The 27,725-nt window shown below is 44.2% G+C and overlaps 2 protein-coding genes across 2 annotated transcripts in view; both read left to right on the top strand.

Moving 5' to 3' along the window:
• Positions 1-2,746: 2,746 nt before the first annotated feature.
• TMEM86B (transmembrane protein 86B) lies at positions 2,747-8,731 on the top strand (the record flags this gene model as incomplete). Its single annotated transcript, XM_083378830.1, has 2 exons — positions 2,747-2,990; positions 7,377-8,731. The coding sequence occupies 2 exons, from the start codon at positions 2,747-2,749 to the stop codon at positions 7,823-7,825; spliced, it is 693 nt and encodes a 230-aa protein (XP_083234956.1). The 3' UTR covers positions 7,826-8,731.
• PTPRH (protein tyrosine phosphatase receptor type H) overlaps positions 8,057-27,725 on the top strand; it is a gene marked incomplete at both ends in the record, with an annotated part of 65,026 nt that continues 45,357 nt past the window's right edge. The window contains one exon of the mRNA XM_083378831.1: positions 8,057-8,144. Within this exon, the coding sequence (XP_083234957.1) occupies positions 8,057-8,144 (88 nt within the window). The remainder of the gene's footprint in view (positions 8,145-27,725) is intronic.

The following is a 27,725-nucleotide window of genomic DNA, read 5'->3' on the forward strand; positions in this document are numbered from 1 at the left end:
GAAATGCATTTCAGTTTCCCTTTAATTCTTTGTTAGTAATTTACACAAATATAGGAATTGTCCGGTGTGACTACTGCCTGTTCGATAGCCTTCAAGATAGGCTGAAAACAGGAAATAAAGATTTGCCCCATGTTTGGGGCCTAGCAAGGTAATCTAAAGAGTTAACATTTGAAACATATCTTCCCTTGCAGAAAAAAAGCTAACAGAGCGAGAGAGACCTTGTGGCTTAGAGGCAAATAACACTGCCTCATATGCAATCAGCCCATGGTTCGAATCTCAGAAGGGTATGGCTGGCTGATGACGACTAATGAGTCAGAAATGCATTTCAGTTTCCCTTTAATTCTTTGTTAGTAATTTACACAAATATAGGAATTGTCCGGTGTGACTACTGCCTGTTCGATAGCCTTCAAGATAGGCTGAAAACAGGAAATAAAGATTTGCCCCATGTTTGGGGCCTAGCAAGGTAATCTAAAGAGTTAACATTTGAAACATATATATATATATATATATATATATATATATATATATATATATATATATATATATATATATATATATATATGGATCCTTGGTTTTTCGGGTTTTTCCCCGCGTAGAACTAGAGGTGTAGGCGCAACGTTTCGACGGAATCCCATCCGTCATCATCAGGCTTTAGCTTCCTTCTTCTGGGAGAAGCATGTGGCTGTTTGTTCCTCTTTTTTAAACTGCCAGAGGGGGTGTGTTCTGTGGAGGTGTGCTCTGATTGGGTAGGGGACCAAGTGTGTTCTGATTGGGTGGGAGTGTGTTTTGAATGGTGGGTGTGTTCTGATTGGGTGGGGGGGTGTTCTGAGTGGATGGGCTGGTCTCAGCTGCCAGCTCCAGACCTGAGCTGGTGAGTTGTGCTGCTTTTGTTCGGCTTCGTGTTTGTGGTGGTGCCATGTTTTTATAGTGGGTGTCAGTTTGCTTATTGTGTGGTTTGGAGGGGTTTAGAGTGGCTGATGTTGCAACTGTAGTTAGGTTTCTGTTTTGTGGTTGTGTGTCTTTATCGTTGTGGGTTCGGATTTGCTTTTTGAATGGTTGTGTGGTGGTGATGTCATGTGATGTTATCATGAGTTTGGGTCTGGTATCATTCTTGGTGGTTGGGCCTCGTCTGTCAATCAAGGCGGGTTTCCAAATGGCTGGTAGACGAGAGGTATCATCTCGTTTATTCATGCTGTGGGGGCGTTTTTCTATCTCAATGGCTTCTCTGATTATTCTGTTGTTAAAATGTTCAATTTTGGCAATAGTTTTTCTTTGGACACACTATCTACCATAAAAAAACACACACAAACCGCTATCTGAACGCACTCTCACACCACCACCCAGCACAGATCAACTCCGTAGCCAAGACACTCATCTCCAGAACAAAACACCTAGCTGATGAACAACACCTAAAAACCGAACTACACACTCTCACTAATGTACTAACAGCCAATGGATTCCGAAGAAACACGATTACCAACTTAATCCGAAGAGAGACACCCACAAAAACCCAAGACAGAGAACAAGAAAATGGCAAAGCCCTCCTCCCATACTTAAAAGGGACCACAGACCGAATCAGCAAGGTCCTCCAAAAACACAACATCAAAACAGCATTCTACACAGACAGAAAAATATCCACCATCCTAAGAAACCCCAAGGACATAATTGGGTTAGAAAACCAAGGAGTATACGAAATCCCATGCACCACCTGCCCCACCACATACATCGGACAGACCAACAGAAGAATAAGTGCACGCATTGAAGAGCACAAAAACTCACTCAGAAAGGGAGAACAAACTTCATCCCTGGTCCAACACTTTGAAGCCACGGGACATGAAATTGATTTTAAAAAAACCAAAACTATTGCCAAAATTGAACATTTTAACAACAGAATAATCAGAGAAGCCATTGAGATAGAAAAACGCCCCCACAGCATGAATAAACGAGATGATACCTCTCGTCTACCAGCCATTTGGAAACCCGCCTTGATTGACAGACGAGGCCCAACCACCAAGAATGATACCAGACCCAAACTCATGATAACATCACATGACATCACCACCACACAACCATTCAAAAAGCAAATCCGAACCCACAACGATAAAGACACACAACCACAAAACAGAAACCTAACTACAGCTGCAACATCAGCCACTCTAAACCCCTCCAAACCACACAATAAGCAAACTGACACCCACTATAAAAACATGGCACCACCACAAACACGAAGCCGAACAAAAGCAGCACAACTCACCAGCTCAGGTCTGGAGCTGGCAGCTGAGACCAGCCCATCCACTCAGAACACCCCCCCACCCAATCAGAACACACCCACCATTCAAAACACACTCCCACCCAATCAGAACACACTTGGTCCCCTACCCAATCAGAGCACACCTCCACAGAACACACCCCCTCTGGCAGTTTAAAAAAGAGGAACAAACAGCCACATGCTTCTCCCAGAAGAAGGAAGCTAAAGCCTGATGATGACGGATGGGATTCCGTCGAAACGTTGCGCCTACACCTCTAGTTCTACGCGGGGAAAAACCCGAAAAACCAAGGATCCACATACAGGCACCCGTGAAAACCTCAGAAAACATATATATATATATATATATATATATATATATATATATATATATATATATATATATATATATATATATATATATATGTATGTATGTATGTATTACATTTCTTTTTTTCTTCTTTCTCCCTCTTCCTCCTTGTCCTATCTTAGAGGAGAACCATGCTGCTTAGGCTCCTGCCATTTTTTGTCTCCAGCACCATCTATTTCGTTCTTTTGCTTCCTGAGTCCAGCTTGCAGAGCACTGTCATAAAATGCTTGCCCACCTTCTCCCTGGTGTTCTTTGTGGCCAGTCAGTCCAAACATGGAAGTGTCTTCAAACCGTATTCCCGGTGGATTTTCTATGGTCTCTTGTTTGCATGTGTGGGAGATGCCTGTTTGGTATGGCCAAAGTTCTTCCTTCAAGGTACGGTGTTTGAAGGTTTATGACACTGTTGGGGAAACATCTGGGCTAGAATTCGGGATTGGTTTCAATGATTTCAGTGGCTTAATCACCAAATCGAAAGAGCCATTACTTTGCATGGGTACGATTCCTTATCTCCCAACAGTTGTAGATGAAAAGTAAGCACACTTATAGTATTGCATTGTAGTTCATGAGCCAGATGTTTAGGCTGGATTTGGTATTTTGTTCACCTATTGTTGTTGCATCTATTACCTTGCTAGCAATTATTGTCTGCTATTTTTCATCCTACCTGTTGTTTGAACAATCTCCCTCAGAGATGGACATCCATGGTCCTGTAGCTACACTATTGCTGACCTACAGATTCCAGCACCTTTCCCCATAGTCCATATTGATCAATGGGAACTGCAATTCAATAACATCTGGAGAACCATAATTCCTGTATGCTGATTGATGCTGGTGTTTATTTTAGAAGTGTCTACGTGGGTGCTTGTACATAATTTACGTATGTGATCATTGTTGTCAAAGACAACCCGGAGAATAACTGTTCAGCCTCAAAGCCTGGATCTACTGAGGGAACAGTCAGACACACAATAAAGTGCTTTTCTCCTATCCATGATCTGGCAGGAAAAAATATACTGACATAAACAGAGTCAATTTAGTCTAATGGTTAAGGTGCTGGCCAAGAAGCCAGGATTCTGAGAATTCTAGTCCTATCTTAGGCATGAAAGCCAGATGGCTGGGGGCTTTGGGCCAGTCACTCACTTACTCAACCCAACCCCTCTCAAGAGTTATGGTGGGAAAAACAGGAGGAAGGAATAGTAGGTATGATTGCTGCCTTGAGTTATATATTACAAGGGCAGGATAAAAATCTACTAATAAATTATGCTGCCTTCATTGCCAATTTTGTCTTGGTAATTAGGACAGCAAATGGTACTGTTTTAATGCAGGAAAAGTTAAGCAAAGGAATTGTAGGATTTCCCTGGTTTCACTTCCCTGCTTAAAGGGAAAACTACTAATCAGACATGTCAAACCCGCGACATCATGTGACATCGCGGAACATATCAGGACGGCTTTGCCATTGCCGGCAATAGGGTAGGTGCGGCTTCCGCATGACGCATCTAGCCCGCGGGCCAGCAGTTTGACACCCCTGGGCTAGATGAATTTATTGGAATGCTTAGCCAACTTAACTACCTGTCAAATTCCCCAACTAACAGATTGCAGGTGGGGAGATGTTCCACCTCATTACCTGGGCCATTTCTGAACATGGCTTGAGTGCTTTTTTCAGAGTGCATTAAACACAGGTCCTAAAGCAGCCTGATTAGCAGGTCATAGACCTGGAGGAGGAAGCAGTCAATGAACAATGAGCATCATCATTAACTATTGCCCACAAATACAGGGCTATCAGTGTCTGTCTGTATGTTGGCAGAACCTGCAAGTAGCTGTGCTTAGACACAACAGTACCACACACACACACACACACACACACATACAAAGTGACGAAAAGAACAAAAGGACTAGTGTGCCTCAGTGAAGGTCCTGACTGAAGAGGGGGAAAAAAAATCTAATGCACTCACTGGGGACAGAAATCCAGAAATAGCAGAAGGCACATTTCTTTTCCAGCTTGAAGTGACTTTCCATGCAGCACAGGACCAATGCTCTCTCAAAAGCATAAATGCTGATTTCTAAACACAGATTTCAACATGTTGAGTCTTCTAAACAAGGATATTTATGGTGCCCAGAATGACATGGCAGCCAGGCCTTATGGGGGCAGATGTCTCTGGGGAGCCAAGATGTCTGGTCCCTCCTGCAAGCTAAACCAACGTGGTCATGAGGAGGGCAGTGCGCAGGGGCAGGAGCCCAACTGTTGAACACATCTTTAACAACATCCTTAGGGAAGCATGCCTAGACAATTTCCAGAGCAACAACTGTGTAGGAAGAAGATGAGAAATATCACTTTAAAACCAGAAAGCTAAAGATGGCTGCAAATAGCTCAGAGATGGGCTAGGGATGAAACGAGAGCAAGGCTGGGAAGACCTGGCATAAAAACAAAGCATCATGCCACCATCTGAGAAGCAGAAAAGCCAATACAGATAGTCCTTGACTTACAACCATTCATTTAGCGACCATTTGAAGTTACAGCGGCACCGAGAAAGTTGACCTGTGGCCGTTTTTCACATGACCACTGAAACATCCCCAGGGTCACGTGATCAAAGCTCAGTCACTTGGCAACAGGCTCATATTTATGATGGCTGCAGTTTCCCGGGGTCATGTGATCGCCATTTTCCGACCTTCTGACAAGCAAGGTCAATGGGGAAGCCAGATTCACTTAGCAATCGTGGTACTAACTTAACACCTGCTGGGGTTCACTCAACAACTGGGGTGAGTAGGGTCGCAAAATGGGGCAAAATTAACAGCTGCCTTGTTTAGCAGTGGAAATTTGGGGCTCAGTTGCGGTTGTAAGTCAAGAACTACTGTACCTGTAATTTGCTTTGTCGTGTCTAATACCAATTCCTACCACATGAGGGAGCCAGCTAAATGCATATCACAAGCGCCATGAGAAGAAATAAAAATCTAAAGATATATTTATTGTAAGATAGAGGCGGCTATATAAATTTTCCAAAAAAAAAAAATCTGGGAGGAAATATGGAGGAGGACAATGCACAGAACTGGTTTGTAGAGTTGTATATCTCCTAATTCAGCTTTGCTGGCTGAGGAATTCTGGGAGTTGAAGTCCACAAGTCATAAAAGGGCCAAGTTTGAAGACCCCTGAACTAGTTGTTCCTTACAGTCATGTAAATAGAAAGACAATGTTAATAGCACATCCGCTCCAGGTGTCGCAGTTGGAGACTTGATTGTCTTTGGAGTGGCTGACAATTATGGGCCCTGGGATCTGGCACAGCTGGAAGGTACCAGACTGGGAAAGATTGGTCTCATTCTTGCCCAAACAGGCAGGGGAATTCAGCCTGCCTTAAACCTTGAGAAATCCCAATCTGTAGATTAAGATAAAACAAGAAATGTTCACCTATCCAAGTTTTTTTTAAAATAAAAAATAAAATTATGCACATACCATTGAAACAAATAATGTATATAAATTGCACCTCTTAAAATTAAAAGTGTGGTAAAACTAGGCTGCTTTACCTTTAGAGATGAATAGGTAGCTAATGCATGGAAGGGAAAGTTCTGAGGTAAACTTTCAATAGTAGCTGGTTGGGGTAGTTTGTTATGTTAATAGATTGAGGGAGACATCAAGGGTACTTTTTGATGGACACTTTTAACCCTGTCAAAGGCAGTTTATGGGTTTCAACCTGGTGTCATAGATACATCTCTTGGTTGCCGCTTATCCCTCTGCCCCATCCGATGTTAAATGGATATAGGTAGTCCTCAGCTTAGGACTACAGCTGTGAACTTCCATCACTAAGCAAGGCAGTCATTCAGTTGCACCTGATTTTACAACTTTTTGTACTACCATTGTTAAGCAAATGCCTCTAGTCCTTAAGCATATCCAGATTGATTTTGCTTGATAAAAGCCCCTTGGGAGTATCACAAATGGTGATCAGGTGGCCCTGGGAGACTGCAACTGTCATAAATACATGCCAGTTGCAAATCCCCAAAATCGTAATCACATGACTGCAGGTATGCTATGATGGTTGTAAGTGTAAGTACCGGTTTTAAGTGTGAGGCCTTGTTGCAAGTCACTTTTTTCAGTGCCCATTAACAGTTGTTAAATGGATGATCTTACGTCGAGGACTACCGGTACTGTTCAAAGCATTCACCCACGTAAAATATTGTCTTTATTTCCAAGAATATCTTTGAACAGTCTTAGAAATAAATATGGAAGCTGGTCTGCAATCTAGTTTTTGGTAAATGTGCCCCCTGGCCAGCCCCCACCCCTAAAATATTAACAAGATAAATTGAGGATTTGAGGAGGCCATAAACAGCTTCGGCAATATGTTTGTTGGTGAAAAAAGGAATGCAAAAGAAAGACCATTTTTGTCAGGGAGCTTTCAGTTAAGGGGGAAAGGAGAAAGTGAGACCCCAAAACACAATAATACAGTCTTCAAGAAACAGGCAGCCTGGGTCACGTTCTTCCTTTTTGGAGCATGCATTAGAAAGTAAGGCATTCAATATTTATCCGGAATAAACATAACTACCTTTTAGCCCTGCTGTGCCTGTATCTTTTCTTTCCCAGTTGAAAAGAGCACTTAGGCATCAAATTGGGGACAGAAGGTAGATAATAGTCCAAGACTGAATGAAGCAATTTAGTAGGTCATATTCAGAGTGCCTTTTCTTGGCTTAGCAAGCAGCAATTACAGAATAATCCTGTGCATCTGAGGTAACAAGCCAGCGGAGGCTGCCAGAGTGACTGAACTGGTGGTGGCAGATCTTGAGGGAGCAATGCAGCCCATGTGGCTGTTTTTCATTCGCTTGCCTTTTCTCCCCTTACAGGAATGGGTGCCTTTGCCATCTGCCACATCTGCTACATCACAGCCTTTGGCCTGACTCCCCTTCAACCTCTCATCTTCCTGGTCATCGAGGGACTCGGGGCTGTGGGTTACGTGGTGATCCTGCTGCCCTGTTTGTCAGGTTTCTACGTATGGGCAGTGCTGTTTTACTCGGGCCTCCTCGGCGTTATGGCCTGGCGCGCACTGTCTTGCTCCAAAGGGCTGGCTTCAGTGGGCAGCTTGATCTTCCTTGTGTCTGATCTGCTGGTTGGCTATGACATATTCTGCACCTCCCATCCTCTTACCCGCATCCTGTACATGAGCACTTACTACCTCGCCCAAACCTTGATTGCCCTCTCAGTAGATTCTCCAAAAATTTCCCCAAAGGAGAACTGAGTCTTGAATTGGACTTGTGGGTTGTTCTTCAGCATCAAAAAATCCACAGGCCTTCTGCCTCTCAAATTCACACTTCTCAAGTTCAACTAACTTCTGGATGTGTTGGAACTACAACTCCTGGGATTCCCAGCTAGTATGGGCCAACAACTGTGAGTAATCAGCAGCAGCTATATCCATAACCCCCCAGCCAGTGTGGACTCTGTGGATTCTCAAAATTGTAGGCCTATATTCATGGAAGACACCACGTCGGAAGAAGCTCTGGTCAGATTCCTTTCAGAAGTTCAGGTTCTGAGTGCAGATGGTACTAAGAACGACTCCGGTGCCATGTCCTCCTGTGCTGCCACCACGTGGCTGTTTGGGAAATTATATATTATGCTAATGGGCCAGTCAATCCCTCCCTCTTTGTGATGTATTTCCCTCTTTCTGAGCTAACTTGCTTCTTCTTCTTGGCTCCATGCCTGATCTCCTCCATAACCGGCAGATTCACATGCTGCTTCATTTCACGTGCAGACTGTGAGTCATTACAATCTTTTGACCTTGGGAATACCGTCCAAATATCATCTTAATGCACCTCATCTGCTGTAATCTACTCTGCATGCAAATAAAGGTATTTCTAGATGATAAAAGATGTTTCCACGAGTTCTGCTATCTGGAAAAGGGCTGTTGACAGTGATAGCATCTGTTTATACAGACCAAGCACAGAGGTCTTAACAAGGGGATTAATCACAATACATCAGCTTGATCCAGAATCAATACATCAGCTTGATCCTGAATACCTCCACAGTTCTCATTATCTTGTTATTCCCAAATTTTCTTCCTGGGAGTGATGTTGATGATCTTACAATAAAAGGGCCAGTGATAAAAAGAATTTATGAAGCATTTATTTAAATGACATGTTTGCTAAAAAATAAATAAATAAATAAACACCCTGTTTTGTTGCCTAATTAAAGCAGCCTAGATAGCTGGCTGCATTGTGTGAATGGAAGATAGGTTTAATTGTGTGCTTCCATCTCCTGGTCAGAACTAACTTTGAGGACTGTCTTCTTCATGCTTGCACCTTCCTTCCTATCCTACTATTATCCATTCAAGTACCTCTCAAACCATCCTTCGTCCTTTTCTGTGAAATTATTTCTTGAAAACCTTTGCATTTTGCTTGGGGATCCAAGAATGGAATGGAGAAATCAGGTGGGTTTCTCCATTTCATACGGTCTCTCTGCCACATGGACCCTCTTCTCCTCAGGCGTCAAACCGAGCTGTCCGTACTGCCTCCTTCACTTTTACAAGACAGACTCCACCAGCAAGCCATTTGGATTGATGGGGGATGGCATGCAGTGGCAGAAGACAGAATGGGGTTAGGAAAGTGATAGAAAAAGAAGAAAATATTACAGTTAGAAGGGTGGCATAGATAGAAAGCTACTTTCCAACGCAGGTAACTGCATCTAACCAATCTTGGCAGACTGAAGAGAAGCTAAAGCAGCATGGGCTCTATTAGTACTTTGATGGTAGACTACTAGGAAATCCAGGATGTAAGCTCAACTGGAAAGTTGCAAAAGCCTCCCAGAAGATGACAAAGGCAAGCCCACTCCCATCCATCCATCTATCCATCCATCCATCCATCTGTCATCATTATAGACTGCTACTCCAACTGATTCAGGGCAGTTAGCAACATGTGAAATCCATAAAAGCATTTGTTTTTTAAAAAAAATCAAGCAAAAATCCAGAACTGTTGTCAGAGCATGCTACTGTACTTCCTACATGAATTGAAACAGTTCTTGGATGTTTTCTGGGACAAGAGGTGCCACCATGATGAGGGCAGGAGACTGATTTGTAGAAACTACATCTCCAGCTCCGCTCCTTTGATAAAATAACCCTCCTGAGTTTCATGTACCAGAAGGACGAGCTCTTTCTAAAGGAGGTTGCCTTGCAATTGCCTGAGTACCAAGCAGAATATAAAGGGACGCAGCCTTTAGAAGGTGAAAGCCAGCACTTTTTGTCAAGAGAACTAGATGGAGCACTTGTGTTTTCACCAAGAGTTGATTTTACTTTGAATCTTTACCTTTTATACAGGTGAAACTAGAAAAATTAGAATATCGTGCAAAAGTTCATTTATTTCAGTAATGCAACTTAAAAGCGGAAACTAATATATGAGATAGAATCGTTACATGCAAAGCAAGATAGTTCAAGCCGTGATTTGTCATAATTGTGATGATTATGGCGTACAGCTCATGAAAACCCCAAATCCACAATCTCAGAAAATTAGAATATTGTGAAAAGGTGCAATATTCTAGGCTCAAAGTGTCCCACTCTAATCAGCTAATTAAGCTATAACACCGGCAAAGGGTTCCTGAGCCTTTAAATGGTCTCAGTCTGGTTCAGTAGGAATCACAATCATGGGGAAGACTGCTGACCTGACAAGTTGTGCAGAAAACCATCATTGATACCCTCCGTAAGGAGGGAAAGCCTCAAAAGGTAATTGCAAAAGAAGTTGGATGTTCCCCAAGTGCTGTATCAAAGCACATTAATAGAAAGTTATGTGGAAGGGAAGTGTGTGGAAGAAAAAGGTGCACAAGAAGCAGGGATGACCACAGCCTGGAGAGGATTGTCAGGAAAAGGCCATTCAAAAGTGTTGGGGACTTTCACAAGGAGTGGACTGAGGCTGGAGTCAGTGCATCAAGAGGCACCACACACAGACGGATCCTGGACATGGGCTTGAAATGTCATATTCCACTTGTCAAGCCGCTCCTGAACAACAAACAACGTCAGAAGCGTCTTACCTGGGCTAAAGAAAAACAGACCTGGTCTGTTGCTCAGTTGTCCAAAGTCCTCTTTTCTGATGAGAGCAACTTTTGCATCTCATTTGGAAACCAAGGACCCAGAGTCTGGAGGAAGAATGGAGAGGCACACACTGCAAGATGCTTGAAGTCCAGTGTGAAGTTTCCACAGTCTGTGTTGATCTGGGGAGCCATGTCATCTGCTGGTGTTGGTCCACTGTGCTTCATTAAATCCAGGGTCAACACAGCCGTCTACCAGGAGATTTTGGAGCACTTCATGCTTCCTTCTGCAGACGAGCTTTATGGAGATGCTGACTTCATTTTCCAGCAGGACTTGGCACCTGCCCACACTGCCAAAAGCATCAAAACCTGGTTCAATGACCGTGAGATTACTGTGCTTGATTGGCCAGCAAACTCACCTGACCTGAACCGCAAAGAGAATCTGTGGGACATTGCCAAGAGAAAGATGAGAGACATGAGACTGAACAATGCAGAAGAGCTGAAGGCCGCTATTGAAGCATCCTGGTCTTCCATAACACCTCAGCAGTGCCACAGGCTGATAGCTTCCGTGCCACGCCGTATTGAGGCAGTAATTGCTGCAAAAGGGGCCCAAACCAAGTACTGAGTACATATGCATGCTTATACTTTTCAGAGGTCCGATATTGTTCTATGTACACTCCTTGTTTTATTGATTGTATGTAATATTCTAATTTTCTGAGATTGTGGATTTGGGGTTTTCATGAGCTGTACGCCATAGTCTTCACAATTATGACAAATCACGGCTTGAACTATCTTGCTTTGCATGTAATGAGTCTATCTCATACATTAGTTTCCCCTTTTAAGTTGCATTACTGAAATAAATGAACTTTTGCACGATATTCTAATTTTTTGAGTTTCACCTGTAGAGCATAGAGTAAAACCATTGGAAGGAATCCTGGTGGTCTTCTAATCCAACCCCCCTGCGCAAACAGGAGGCCCTATACCAGGGGTAGGCAACCTTGGCTCTTTTATGACTCGTGGACTTCAACTCCCAGAATTCCTGAGCCAGCTATGCTGAGGGAAAACGGAGAGGATTCTAAGCTGAGCCATGCTGGCTCAGGAATTCTGGGAGTTGAAGTCCAGGAGTCATAAAAGAGCCATGGTTGCCTTCCCCTGCCCTATACCATTCCAGACAAATGGTTGTCCAATCTCTTCTTAAAAACCTCCCGGAATGGAGCACCCACAACCTCTGAAGGCAAGACTTTCCACTGACTAATTGTTCTCATTGTCAGGAAACTTCTCCTTAATTCTAGGTTGCTGAGTCTCTCCTTGATTAGTTTCCATCCGTTACTTCTTGTCCTGCCCTCAGGTAGTTTGGAAAAATAGGTTGATCCCTTCTTTCTCTGTGACAGCCTTTTCTTTTAATAGAAAAGGCTGCAATAAAGAAAAGCCCCCCCAATAAAAAAAGGCTGAAAACAAAGAAGCTGGAACTGACCTCCCTTTCTGAGGGATTTTGCTTGTAGATATTCTACTTAATTTTTCTTCCATTTCCCCCCACCCCCTTCTTCTTCTTTGACTCATCCTTTCTCCTCCTGCTACACAAGGGGAAAAATTAATTTCATTTGCATTTCAATGGGAATGTAATTCAATGCGTTTTGGAGCCAATACACTCACACAGATCGTTATTTCAGTCCTCAGCTCTCTGAGGTTTGCTCATGTTTTTAAAATGTCAAATTAGGGAGGGGAGAAGAATTTGCTTTTTTTCTCTTCTTTCCTGATATCTCTATCTTTTTGTCTCTTAATTGGTTTATTCTCCTTTTCCCATCTAGTCAAAAAGTGTAGCAGGTTTAAGGAGAGCAAATCAGTATTGTGTTTGTGTGTGTTCATATATATATATATATATATGTAAAGGTAAAGGTTCCCCCGCACATGCGTGCTAGTCGTTTCCAACTCTAGGGGCCGGTGCTCATCTCCGTTTTCAAAGCCGAAGAGCCAGCGCTTGTCCAAGGACGTCTCCGTGGTCATGTGGCCAGCATGACTAGACGCCAAAGGCGCACGGAACGCTCTTACCTTCCCACCGTAGTGGTCCCTATTTTTCTACTTGCATTTTTACGTGCTTTCGAACTGCTAGGTTGGCAGAAGCTGGGACGAGTAACAGGCGCTCACTCTGTTACGCGGCACTCGGGATTCGACCCGCCAAACTGCCGACCTTCTGATCGACAAGCTCAGCGTCCTAGCCCACTGAGCCACCACGTCCCTAATATATATAAAACCTAATTGTGAGCGAGTCCTAGAGAGTAGAGCAGGTGCAAATGTGGCTGTCTTTATGCGCAGAAAGATTGGACAATGGAATCAGGGGAATTTTTACACAGTAAAAGTTCATGCTAAGCTGTGGATTTCCTTTCAAGTATATTTCAAGCATACCAAGTTGGGGGGGGGGGAGAAAGAGAAAGGAGATGCAGATGCAAAAATAGTTAAATGCAACTCTATATTAGTGAATGGAAGGGCTTTATATGGCAAGAAAGAATCAGAAAGAATGGGAACAGGAGTTAATTGGAAAAAAGAATTTTATACTAAAATAAAGGAGACTAAAGACTACTAGTAATATATATAACAGAATAACAGAGTTGAAAGGGACCTTGGAGGTCTTCTAGTCTAGTCCAACCTCTGCTCAAGCAGGAAATCCTGTACCATTTCAGTCAAATCTCTGACCAATCTCTTCTTTAAAATCTCCAGTGTCAGAGCATCCCAAATTTCCTGAGGCAAGTCGTTCCACTGATTAATTGTTCTAACTGTCCTGAAATTTCTCCTTAGTTCTAGGTTGCTTCTCTCCTTGATTAGTTTCCATCCATTGCTTCTTGTCCTGCCTTCAGGCGCTTTGGAGAATAGCTTGACCCCCTCTTCTTTGTGGCAGCCCCTGAGACATTGGAACACTGCTATCATGTCATCCCTAGTCCTTCTTTTCATTAAACTAGACCTAACCAATTCCTGCAACGGTTCTTCATATGTTTTAGCTTTTATATAGTAGCTGTTGTAAACAAACTCAGTTAATTTTGCTTCATGGAAGGTAAGTCCTGTTTACAAAGGACAAACAAGGCTACTACATAATTGTGCAGCACAATGGATGTCTTTGTTCCTTCTCATGTGTACAGAGCTAGACAGATAGCTGCCAGGGAGTAGGAATCATAAATGCGGATTGTGACTGTTCAGTTTCCCTTTGCTGAGCCTTTAACATACAGTAGCTTTATCCAACCTGGTGTCCTCTGGATGTGTTGAAGCAACATCACCCAGAATTCCTAGCTGTTAGCCATGCTAGCTGAGAACTTCCGCAATAAGAAAAACTGGCTGGACGAACCTTGAAGAAACCTGGAGTACAATTTCAGGTTTTAACAAAAGGCTTTCTTTAATTCAAGAGCACCAAGAAATATTGGAGTTTGGGTGGAGGTACATTAATCAGTGGCTCAGTGGGTTAGGAAGCTGAGCTTGTTGATCAGAAGGTCAACAGTTTGGTGGGTCGAATCCCGAGTGCCGCGTAACAGAGTGAGCGCCTGTTCCTCGTCCCAGCTTCTGCCCACCTAGCAGTTCGAAAGCATGTAAAAATGCAAGTACAAAAATAGGGACCACTACGGTGGGAAGGTAACAGCGTTCTGTGCGCCTTTGGCGTCTAGTCGTGCCGGCCACATGACCACGGAGACGTCCTCGAACAAGCGCTGGCTCTTCAGCTTTGAAATGGAGATGAGCACCGGCCCCTAGAGTTGGAAACGACTAGCACGCATGTGCGGGGGAACCTTTACCTTTACCTTTACATTAAGATTGATCCTCTCCAATCTTGAGTTAACTTATTAGGCCCGTTCTTTTCTCAAAAAGTCTTTTTTTGAAACGTACAGTCCCATAAATGTTCTTTGAAAAATAACCCTCAAAGCAGGAGAACCTGCTTATGACTCCAAAGCAAGCTTCTCCAGTCAAAAGGTTCTCTGACAGATGTGATCCCAGTTCCCTTCATTCTCAGTTGACCGGCCTCAGAAGAGCAGGACTATTCTACTCCCAAATGAAAGGACAACCAGTTGTAGCAATTAGGAGAAGACGACATTATTTGGAATGGGGAGGTTGTGGTCTGCATGAAACCCTTGAAAGAAGGCACGAGTGGTGTAATGTATTGGGCTTTGTCTTGTTAAGGGAACATCACATGGGTTAATTACTGAAAGGTTGCTTAAGCCAGAAAGCTGTCTAATGGCTCCCAGCTCCTCAGACAACCTGTCTCCAGCGCCGCCATTGGCTGCCTCGAGGGCGGCAATAGGTTGCTTTAAACCTATTGGCCGCCGCCTAGAGGTCAGGGTATAAATTGCTGCATTCGCAGCCCGGTTTCTCAGTTCAGTTCCTGCAAGCAATAAACAATGATCTTTGTTGAACTCACTCGCCTCGTCTCGTCATTGAAGCAACGAACCCAGTACATAACAAGTGGGATAGATCATAAATTGGGTGAAGGTATTAGGCTGACGTCACACAGGCATGTATGGAGTCCCATCCTTTCATCCAGCATTTGCCTTTCCCCCAACATACACTGAGGTGGCAGGTGAAGTGAGTAGCAAGGTTGATGCCTTTTCTCATCCTCATCACCACCGGCCTGTTCACTGTGTATCAAGAGAATGGGTCTTCTTTGTCCCTGAGGTCCCACCTAGACTCAGATCCTGCCCACAGCTCCAATTTGCATTGGACACAAATGCTTCCGTTGGTGCTGTTTCCAACCAAAGGGGGTGGGACTTCATTTGGCCAACTGTACGTGTGGGTTTGTTTTCCAGCCAGACAATTTCCTCCTGGGTTGTGGGTGGGAGAAAAGGAAGGACCTAAAGCTGTGAAGAGCTTAGCAGTTAGGAAGATTACCTAGAAGTTGCAGGTTGTCGGGATGTGGGCTCTGGGAGCTTTCTACCTTGGGAATTACCTATCTGATGGCATCTAGTCTTCTTCATCCAGGAAGAAGTTGGCACTCCCTGATGCTGGTAAGTGAATTAAAAAAACAAACAACTCGAAACCACCTGCTCTTTGCTATGCCAATACTTTGGATCACTGCATTAAACGTAATCTACTTCACACCTAAAAAAACCCCTGGATCTCTACATTTAAGACCAGCAACAAGAGTTGGGAAACACTGGGCATTCTCCCACATCCACATTCCCATTGGACATCTTCCGCCTGGAGTAGTCATCCTCTTCCGTTGGTGACATTCCGAGCAAAGGTTAAAAAAAGTACAGCAGAAGAGCCTGTGAATTCTTCCTTAAAGGGATACCCAGCCAGCCTTTAAGAGGAAAGATATTTTTTGTAATAATTGGTGAACTATTAAGATGATAAATAGAATTTACTTGCAAAAAAAAGAATGTATTGAAATGAACAATGTAAGTACTGTAGACAGGATAATTACTTTTTAATGAAATAGGGAAATGTGGGTTACCCAAAAATTAAGTTTTCTTTTATATATTATAGGGTATTCTGGAATAGTCTATTGCAATTAGGTAAAGCTTAAAAACAGGACATGGATATGTATAAGTGAACATATATTGAAAATTTTTCTAATTGATTCTGTCACAATTAGAAATGTATTGATTTGACTAATTTGATTATGTTACAGCTAAGGGAATCGGAGAGGGAATCTTTGTTGACGTAACTTGAGCTGTATACAAATAATTTGTTATTTGCTATTGTTTACTTTTGACTACCCAACCTCCGTATTGCTTCATAAACACCTGAATGTAAAATTAAAAAATTAATAAAACTTGTACACACAAAAAAAAAAAGATAGAACAGATGGGCTGGGTTCGCGCATGAATCCATGAGTTGCCAAGGTGTGGTCCCAATGAATGGACTGGGTTGGTTTCGTCCACAGAGTGTGTTGTTCCAGGGTGAATCACACTGTTGCAACGGTGTGATTTGTTTTGGAGTGGTGCGTTCTGTGGATGGGGCCAACTTGGTTTATTCTTCGTTGCTTATTCCAGGTAGCAACGATGGAATTTGTTTTGGAATGGCGCATTCTGTGAATGGAGCCAGCTTTGTTTGTTCTTCGGACCCCATTTTGGTGGCTCCTGGATTCATGTGTGGACCCAGCCTATCTGTTCTATCTTATCTCATACTGATTCTTCTAAAAGGTAGGGGGGGGGGAGAAGAAAGTTTAGGTCCCAACCAATCTATCATTTAGGGAGTTGTCCTCTGTATCCTGTTTCTGCAGTTCTTCAATCTAATTCTTTCCTATTTCTCATTGGTTTGACTCCCACCCCCCACCCCCGCCCTCAGGGCCTTGATAATTTACAATTCTGCTTTCATGCTTTCCTAACAGGTTTTTCTGTGTGAATATTTGATGATGATGAAAACGATGCTGATGATTTTTCAATAATTAAAAAAATGTGATTTTTTTTTACATGTAAACACATTTGTGGGTGTCCATTTTTCCGATGTAGACAGGTAGTCCTCGGCTTACAAAGTTCACTTAATGACTGTTCAAAGTTAAAACAGCCCTGGAAAAAGTGACATGATGTTTTTCACCCTTCTGACCATTGCAGCATCCCCATGGTCACATGATCAAAATTCAGACGCTTGGGAACTGGTTCACATTTACGACTGTTTTAGTGTCCCAGGGCCATGTGATCCCCTTTGGCAACCTTCTGACAAGCAAAGTCAACGGGAGAACTAGCTTCACTTAACAACCATGTTACCAATTTAACAACTGCAGCAACTGTGACAAGAAAGGTCGTAAATTGAAACAAAATTCACTTAACAAATGTTTCAGTTAGCAACAGAAATGTTGGGTTCAGTTGTGGTCATAAGTCGAGGACTGCTTGTATAGGCTTGCATTAATTCTTGTTCAACTAGCAAGAAACTGCATTGCAACATTCAGCAAAAGTGTGAATTTTGAAGGGCAACCGACTGTATTTGTTTAAGAACGTCAAGTTAACTAAATTTTCAGGAAAAGCTAAAATAAGAGGGTTTCTCCCTCTTGTATGGCAAGTGATAGTACATGGTTGTCTGATGGGGGAGGAGGGCCAAATCCTGATATTTTGCAGAGAACCATTGGACTAATTGAAATGCCTAATTTAGAATACAGAATAACAGAGTTGGAAGGGACCTTGTAGGTCATCTAGTCCAACCCCTGCTCAAGCAGGAGACCCTATACCAGGGGGTAGGCAACCTTGTCTCTTTTATGACTTGTGGACTTCAACTCCCAGAATTCCTGGCTGGCTCAGGAATTCTGGGAGTTGAAGTCCACAAGTCATAAAAGAGACAAGGTTGCCTACCCCTGCTGCCCAGTTTCTTCTTGAAAGCTTCCAGTGATGAAGCTCCCACAACTTCTGAAGGCAAACTGCTTCCTTGGTTGATTGTTCTCACTGTCAGAAAATTTCTCCTTATCTCTAGCTTGAATCTCTCCTTGATCAGCTTCCATCCGTTTTTCCTTGTCTGGCCTTCAGATGCTTTGGAAAAGAGGCTGATCCCCTCCTCTCTGTGTAAAGGTAAAGGTAAAGGTTCCCCCACACATGCGTGCTAGTCGTTTCCAACTCTAGGGGCCGGTGCTCATCTCCGTTTCAAAGCCGAAGAGCCAGCGCTTGTCCAAGGACGTCTCCGCGGTCATGTGGCCGGCATGACTAGACGCCAAAGGCGCACGGAACGCTGTTACCTTCCCACTGTAGTGGTCCCTATTTTTCTACTTGCATTTTTAGGTGCTTTCGAACTGCTAGGTTGGCAGAAGCTGGGACGAGGAACAGGCGCTCACTCTGCTACGTGGCACTCAGGATTCGACCCGCCAAACTGCCGATCTTCTGATCGACAAGCTCAGCGTCCTAACAGCCCCTCAAATATTGGAATACTGCTAGCATGTCTCCCCTGGTCCTCCTCTTCACTAGACTAGCCATGCCTGGTTCCTGTAACTGTTCTTCATATGTTTTAGCCTCCAGTCCCCTAATCATCTTTGCTGCTCTTCTCTGCACCTTTTCTAGAGTCCCAACATCTTTTTTATTGTGTGGTGACCAAAACTGGATGCCGTATTCCAGGTGTATTCCAGGTTACTAAGGCTTTATAGAGTGGTATTAGTACCTGATCTTGATTCAGTCCCTCAGTCCATTTCTTGAAGAATGACTACATTTATAATGTTGAGCAGCTCGCTTGTCTGCCCACACATCCCTGCACCCTACTGTGGTTGCGATTTATTTCTGGGTGAAAGGATTTTTATTTTGTATTTGCTTCTATCTGGAAGATGCTTCATTCTTGTTCAGATTGAGAAATGGCTGATGGTTTACTGGGATTGTTAATTTAAAGACCTTGTCTAGCATGATGTTACCTCTGAGCAACAAAATTTCATAATTTGAGTTAGGGTTGGGAGGAAATAATAGTGCCTCAAATCAAGAGGAAACCAGAGATCATAGGCTAGGGCAGGGGTGTCAAACTCAATTTCATTGAGGGCCACATCAGCATTGCGGTTGGCCTGGGGGTGTGTGTGGCCAGGGTGGGTGCGGCCTATAGGGTAGGCGTGGCTGGAGTGCATATGGCACAAAGGGTGATACCTCCCCAGCGTGCGCCCAGGGGCAGTGCCGACATGGCATGGACCAGTCCCTCACTGTTTCCAGACGGACTTGTGGAGCTAAGACTGAATGTATTTCAGCATAGATGACCACCACGAAATTATACATTGGCTCCCGGCCAGCCTGGGCTGGGGCCAAGGCAGCAGGGGCCATTCCCTCACTGTTTCCAGGATGGCTTCGCGAGCCACATGAAACCACTTTGTGGGCCGGATCCGGCCCCCGGGCCTTGTGTTTGACATGTCTGGGCTAGGGAGAAGGAATATCTTAACTCTGCAACTGGATTATGTTACGTTGTCTTCATTTATGCGAGAGGTCATTCTAATTCAGTGTAATTTATTCTGGTCTTTAGCTAGCCAAACCATAAGCCAAAGTTTATCCATCATATCCATGGGCTAAGAATGCAGGTCATGCTAAAACAAATCTAACCCGTGTGTGGTATTACAGGAAGTCCTCAACTTACAACAGCTTGGTTAGTGACCATTCAAAGTTACAACGGCACTGAAAAAAGTGACATGGCCGTTTTTCACTTACAGTACAACCGTTGCAGCATCCCCAGGCTCACATGATCAAAATTCAGACGCTTGGGAATTGACTCATATTTATGACAGTTGCAGTGTCCCGGGGTCATGTGATCACCTTATGCAAGCTTCTGACAAGCAAAGTCAATGGAGAAGCCAGATTCACTTAACGACCGTGTTACTAATTTCACAATTGCAGGGATTCACTTAACAGCTGTGGCAAGAAAGGTCATAAAATGGGGCAAAACTCACTTAACAAATGTCTCATTTAGCAACAGAAATTTTGGGCTCAAATGTGGTTGTAAATCAAGGACTACCTGTACTAGTATGTTGTGTAAATTAGATTGCTCTCTCTGTGTGTGTGCCCTTACCCCCTCATCCGGACCAAAAAAAAATCTTTTCTAGAAAGAAGTAATTTAAGTTTCAAAGGAAGCCTTTGTTTGAATTAAGTTAAACGGTGCTTCCTTTAACACCCCTTTCAAGGTGCTGCAACTGCAAACACTCTGCAAGACTAAAGGCATTTCCAGAATGTGTGGCCTCTTGTCCTCCTCACCTCCTAATTTGTTTTGAATGGATTTACACACAATGCACCTGGGATTAAAACTCCCAGAAGCAACACAAATGCCCTTGGCAGGTATGTGATCAAACAAATAATTCAAGGTGGGTGGGAGGGAATGCAAATCTTTAGTGCCCGACCCTCTTGTTTTTCTGTCCTGGACACAACTCACCTGACTTCTGACAAAGCAGTGAGAATTTCCCACCAAAACTCTGTTGTAACAATGATACACGGGGAGAATAATTTCCTCTGCAGAAGATTGGATGAATAAAAAAAGGCAAGTTGCAATGAGCAGAGAGGCAGGGGAGGGACAGGCAACCTGCCTTGTAAGCCACCCAGGGGTGCTCTGAATAAGAAGATGGGCAGCATATAAATGTAATCAATGATAAATAGATAAACCTGCAGTACCCTGAAAATTGCCATACAACAACTGCCAGCCTCTCTCAACTACTGCGGAGCTGAGGCTTCAGGCAGTTGTATGTCAAACTTCCAGATGCTGTTGTAACTTTGAATGGTCACTAAATGAACTGCTGTATGTTGAGGACGACCTGTATTATTTATTTTATTTATTTTATTTTAATTCCATTTATATCCCGCCCTTCTCCGAAGACTCAGGGCGGCTTACAAGCTTAGCAGTAGCCTTCATTCTATGTATATGCCTGCTTATTAGGGCTTTCACACCCCCTCCCAAGCGGCATTATTACAAAGTCAGCTTAATTGCCCCCAACAATCTGGGTCCTCATTTTACCTACCTCGGAAGGATGGAAGGCTGAGTCAACCTTGAGCCTGGTGGGACGCGAACCTGCACTAATTGCAGGCAGCTGGTGTTACTTAAGGAGGCATTAGCCCACTGCTCCACCAAGGCTCTTAATTATCTGCATGTTTTCTAGCTTCAAGAAAAGAACCCTCAACAACCAGAAAACAAAAGAGTTGTTTTCATTAATCCATGGTAGACACTTCTGAGAAAGTTTTAATCCTCCTCTGGGTTTTATTCCTTGTATTTGTTTGAGGACTTCCTAACAGAACAGACACAGAGTAGAAAGAGGCAATTACAGGAAATGCAGAATTCTTGGGTAGAGTTTACTGTACATATCTACAGGTGAAACTCGAAAAATTAGAATATCGTGCAAAAGTTCATTTATTTCAGTAATCCAACTTAAAAGGGGAAACTAATATATGAGAGACTCATTACATGCAAAGCAAGATAGTTCAAGCTGTGATTTGTCATAATTGTGATGATTATGGCTTACAGCTCATGAAAACCCCAAATCCACAATCTCAGAAAATTAGAATATTGTGAAAAGGTGCAATATTCTAGGCTCAAAGTGTCCCACTCTAATCAGCTAGAACTTTTGCACGATATTCTAATTTTTTGAGTTTCACCTGTATTTGTATTATAAGCCTTCCCTCCTGTCCGTTAGGTGGTTATTATTTTATGAAAACAATTCTCATTCAGCAAACCACCAGATGATCAAATACACCTGGAGAAGCTGTTAACAGGTGTGGGTTGTTGTTGTGGAAAAGATTTGTGTATGTGTGTGTGTAAATTTTACACAGCAGCAACCAGGAAAAAGAATTCTAAATGTATTGATCAACCCTGGACAAGCTTTGCTCAATCATACTGATAAAGAGATGATCTCTTTTTTAAAAACGAAAAGGTACAGATAGTCCTCAACTTACAACAATTGAGTCCAAATGTTCTGTTGCTAAGTGAAACATTTGTTAAGTGAGTTTGCCCCATTTTCAACTTTTCTTGCCACAGTCGTTAAGTGAATCATGTAGTCATTAAATTAGTCAAACTGTTGTTACGTGAATCTGGCTTTCCCATTGGCTTTGCTTGTCAGAAGGTTGCAAAAGGGACACCACAACTGTCATAAATATGAGTCAGTTGTCAAGCATCTGAATTTTGATCACTTAATCGTGGGGATGCTGCTACAGTCATGTCAAAACGGGTTCTAAATCAATGTTTTCAGTGCTGTTGTAACTTTGAATGGTCATTAAATGAACTGTTGTAAGTTGAGGACTACCTGTAATTTGGTATAAACAGGACAGCCTCCCTGCTAAAGTCCTTCAGCCTACATGAGGTTACTCTATTCCAGGGGTAGGCAAACTTGGCTCTTTTATCAACTCCCAGAATTCCTGAGTCAGCTATGCTGACTCAGGAATTCTGGGAGTTGAAGTCCATGAGTCATAAAAGAGCCGAGGTTGCCTACCCCTGCTCTATTCCATAGTTCATAGGGAGAGAGAGAGAGAGAGAGAGAGAGAGAGAGAGAGAGAGAGAGAGAGAGAGAGAGAGAGAGAGAGAGAGAGAGAAGCCTGTCAGCAATGTAGCCAAATCATGGTCATGTGATCAAAATTCAGACGCTTTTTAACTGGCATGTATTTATGACAGTTGCTGCATCCTGTGATCCTCTTGTGACCTATTGACAAGCAAACAGCCGTGTTATTAACTTAACCACTGCAGTGTTTCACTTAACAACTGTGCCAAGAAAGGTTGTAAAATGGGGCAAAATTCACTTATCAAACATCTCGGAAATTTTGGGCTCCGTTGCGGTCGTACGTTGAGGACTGCCTGTCCCCCTTGAACCCTACCCCCAAAAGAGAAAATGAAAATAAAATTGCATCACAAATAGGTCGGCTTGGCATGGGAGAAGAAGAAATGAAAATTCCCCCCCCCCCGGCATCTGCGATTGGATTCAAGACTTTCTTAGGGACCGGTTACAAACAGTGAGGGTCAGGTCTGCTTTGTCCACCCCCCTGAAGCTTTGCATCGGCTCGCCACAGGGCTGCGTGCTTAGCCCCTACCTGTACGCTTTATACACATATGACTGTGTATCATCTGACCCATCCACTGCGATAATTTAAGTTCGCAGATGATATGACTGTGGTGGGTCTTATTACAGGTGAGGATGAGACAGCATACAGGGTGGAGGTACAAAAACTATCCATGTGGTATAGTAACAACAACTTGCACCTGAACATCGGCAAGACGAAAGAGATGGTGCTAGACTTCTGGAGAAAAAAGGAGGAACCTGCCCCACTTTACATCGGGGAGGACTGTGTGGAGAGAGTTTCCTCCTTTAAATTTCTGGGAGTCTACCTCTGCGAAGATCTGACCTGGAAAGTTAATACAACCCAGGTGGCTAGAAAGGCCCAACAGAGGCTTCACTTTCTCAGGGTCTTGCGGAAGAACAGGGTAGAACAACGGCTAATGATCCTCTTTTACCGGTCTACTATAGAGAGCGTCCTCTCGTATGGTATTGTGGTTTGGTATGCTGGTCTGACAGCCGCGGACAGGAAAGTATTACAGAGGGTGGTGAGTACAGCACAGGACATTGTGGTCTGTCCCCTGACACCACTGGATGACATCGCCAGGGCTCGTTGCCTTGGAAGAGTGAGGAAGATTCTCAGGGATGACTCACACCCTGGACGGTATCTCTTTACTCTCCTACCATCCGGTAGGAGATATAGGAGTATAGCCAGCCGCACCAACAGGCAGAAAAACAGCTTTTATCCGTGGGCTGTCAGGCTTTTGAATGAGAAATAACTTTTGTGAATTTTATGCAGAACTGACTTGGGAGGCCGGTGTGTGGTGTAGTTGGTTAACATGGTGTGGTAGGATGGAGGGTTTGTTGTCACTCTGAGTTGGGGGGTGGGAGCACGAAGGGAGGCTCAGCTAATCTCAATGTATACATGGTTGTACTTTGACAATAAAGGTTGATTCATTCAAGAATCAGAATAGAACTGAAGGGGACCTTGGAGGTCTTCTAGTCCACCCCCCGCTTGAGTGGCTGTCCAGTCTCCTCTTAAAAACCTCCACCTACAACATCTGAAGGCAAGCTGTTCCACTGGCTAATTGTCCTCATTGTTAGAATTTTTTTTAAAAAAAATTTGTTTCACTCTTAGGAATTTTTATCACTCAGCATTGCCCGGAAGGGAAGCTGTAGGGAAGTGGGAACATTGGTTTGAGAGGGTGGGTGATATTTTTCTTACCTCTAGGCTGGACCTGATTACAACAGTGAGTCAGGTTAGGGACAGTTCATCCTGGAGAAGGCCCGTCTACTCTATGTCAACAGGCTGCCTGGAGAATTCTGGGAGATGAAGTCCACATTGCCTTAAAGCTGCCACGTTTGAGAAATACTGGTTCATGTAATTGCTAATAGGGATGGTTAGGGGGAGGAAATGCGAAAACCGTTTTCTTCTCCAGTATATGTCAGGTGCAAAGAATCAAGACCGTTCATAAGGTTGCAGAATACAGATAGTCCTCCACTTATGACCACAACTGAGCCCAACATTTCTGTTGCTAAGCAAGACAGTTGTTAAGTGAATTTTGCCCCATTTTACGACTGTACTTGTCCAAGTTGTTAAATGAATCACTGCCGTTGTTAATGTAGTGTAACGGCCTTAAATGAATCTGGCTTCCCTAGATTCTTTGCTCGTCAGAAGGTTGCAAAAAAAAAAGTGATCACACAAGCCCGGGACACCGCAACCGTCATCATTACAAATCAGTTGCCAAGCATCTGAATTTTGATCGCATGACCTTGAGGATGCTGCAACGTTTGTAAGCGTGAAAAATGGCCAGAAGTCACTTTTTCAGTCATTGTAACTTTCAACGGTCACGAAAGGAACTGTTGTAAGGACTACCTGTCGAGGACTACCTGTCGAAGGTTTACTCAGGCCTATGCACAAGAATATGGTCAACTAAAGTTCAACACTACAGAAGTTCAACACTACACAACAGCAACAGAATTCAGGAGGGGTTGGATTTCAAGCCCTTGTAGAAAAGCAGTGACTCTAAACTGATGACGCATTGAACCCCACCTCCTGGCTCTGCCTGCTCTTCTACCTACAGTGTGTACTTAACAGGGAATTCTTATCCTCTTTCTACTGAAAGCAACTACAGTATTGTTTGGACACTGATCTGACACCAGAATTTTGGTTTTATAACACTACACACCCAGATATGGTTCCAGGTTCTCTCTGTCACGTGAATGCAAATAAACTCCAGTGGGTTTTTCTCAGTTTTGGTCTGGACCAGGGGTCAGCAACCTGAAACAGTGAAAGAGCCACTTGGAACCGGTTCCCTCACAAAAGGAAAAACTGGGAGCCGCAAAAAATATGTGCGCATGCACGTACATGTGCACATGCGCAGAACAGGGTTTGACTGAAGAGTGGAGCCAAGGCGAGATATGCACCTACCCTGCATATTTGATTTGATTGGTTGAACTTTTTTAGTCCCACTTTTTTGGGGGGGACTGCACATGGCAGAGGACCGGGAGCCGCAGGAGACGGCTGAAAGAGTTGCAGACCTGAGGTCTGGACGTTGAGCCTCTAGAAAAAGTGCAGAGAAGAGCAACACATGTGAAAAATGGTTGCAGGAATTGGGTATGTCCAGTTTAATGAAAATAAGAACTAGGGGGGGACATGATAGCAGTGTTCCGATATCTCAGGGGCTGCCACAAAGAAGAGGGAGGGGTGGTCATGCTATTCTCCAAAGCACCTGAAGGCAGGACAAGAAGCAATGGATGGAAACTAATCAAGGAGAGAAGCAACTTAGAACTAAAGTTATCCCAAAGATGCTTTTTCACCAGGCAACTGGACTTTCCTGTTTTAGTTTAAAGACCTTTCGCTTCTCATCCAAGAAGCTTCTTCAGCTCTGGATGGTGGGGAATGGAAAGATTTATACTCCTTACAGACAGCTGTTCATTTGCATTCTTTTAAGGAGTCGTTAATGCTACCTGGAGGCTTAGCTGTGTCTTCAGGGTCACCTGAGTAGTGCAAATGGGTGTGGAGCCTTCTTGGAACTGCTGAAAGGACTGTGTTGTAGACTGGAGATAAAAAGGTAAAGGTAAAGGTTCCCCCGCACATGCGTGCTAGTCGTTTCCGACTCTAGGGGCCGGTGCTCAGCTCCGTTTCAAAGCCGAAGAGCCAGCGCTTGTCCGAGGATGACTCCGTGGTCATGTGGCCGGCATGACTAGACGCCAAAGGCGCACGGAACGCTGTTACCTTCCCACCGTAGTGGTCCCTATTTTTCTACTTGCATTTTTACGTGCTTTCGAACTGCTAGGTTGGCAGAAGCTGGGACGAGTAACAGGCGCTCACTCTGTTATGTGGCCCTCGGGATTTGACCCGCCAAACTGCTGACCTTCTGATCAACAAGCTCAGCGTCCTAACCCACTGAGCCACCGCATCCCTTAGATAGGAGATAGGTGATGTCATATCCCTCCCCCTCTGCTTAAAGAGGGCTGTGCAATTTTGACATGGAGGAGAAGTAGGAGTAGTAGGAGTAGTAGGAGAAGAAGAAGGAGAAGGAGAAGGAGAAGAAAGAAGAAAGAAGAAGAGGAAGAGGAAGAGGAAGAGGAAGAAGAAGAAGAAGAAGAAGGAGGAGGAGGAGGAGGAGGAGGAGGAGGAGGAGGAGGAGGAGGAGGAGGAGGAGGAGGAGGCAGCAGCCTAGGAAATAGGGGGTGGGAATCCTGAGAAAAGATGCTTAATCAAAACTAAACTGTTTTGAAATCCATCCAATTTCCACTTCTATCTGCATCTCATGTCATCATTCCATCTCTGTCTTGCTTGGGACCTATGAGAGCCATGGGCGGTGTGGTATGTGAGAAAGTCCTTAGGAGACCAGCCAAAGAGATCCTGTCAAGAGAATGATCAGATAGGGACAGTTTAGCCCACAGCTGGACAGTGGGCAGGGCAAGAGATGCAGAAGAGACCCTCCCTAATTTGTCAGGCGGGAAAGGAGAGTGTTATGTATGCAGGCATCTGCATAGCAACAGCCATCAGGGGGCGTTGGCCTGGACAGTTTCGGCGGGAAACCTAGGGCCAACCCCATTGGCTGTTAGCTTACCTGGCCAGGTATATAAGGAGGCCAGGTAGCCCTCATTCCTCAGTTCACTTCCCCTTCCAATAAAGAGTTGAACTCACACACCGGCTGGTGTCTCTCTTGCGTCGGACCCACTACACAATAGTGGCGACGAAGGTGGGATTGCTGCCAACCAAGAGCTGAAGTCACTGGGGAAACACTCCGCGAGCTGAAGGGAAAGGCATTTTTCCTTCTTCCCCCCATGACCGCCAGCCGAACCGGCAACGCCAAGCGCCACATCCACGACCAACCGCCGCCATGGCTAGAGCCGGACAACCCCGCGAATTCGAGACCCGCCGCCCTGAAACCTGGACCCGTTACCTGGCTCACGTTGAACTGTACATGTGGTTCAATCAGATATCGGAGGACGGTGCAAAGGCGGCCGCCCTGCTCTGCCTTGGGGGACCAGCGCTGCTGGAAGTCGCCTCGAACCTGTTCCCCCAGGAGGCCATCAACACCGTCGCGTACCGAGACCTCGTGGCCAGGCTCAACGCACATTTCAGGCCCCGGCGCTCCAAGGTGGCCGCACGGTCACAATTCGAGAAAAGGGACCAGCGCCCCGACGAGACCGGCGCCGACTTCCTCGCAGCACTACGGGAAGCTGCCGTCACTTGCAGGTTCACAAATTTGGAGGAGCGACTACGGGACCGGCT

The sequence above is a fragment of the Vipera ursinii genome, assembly GCF_947247035.1.
Source record: "Vipera ursinii genome assembly, chromosome: Z".
Taxonomy (NCBI): Eukaryota; Metazoa; Chordata; class Lepidosauria; order Squamata; family Viperidae; genus Vipera; species Vipera ursinii.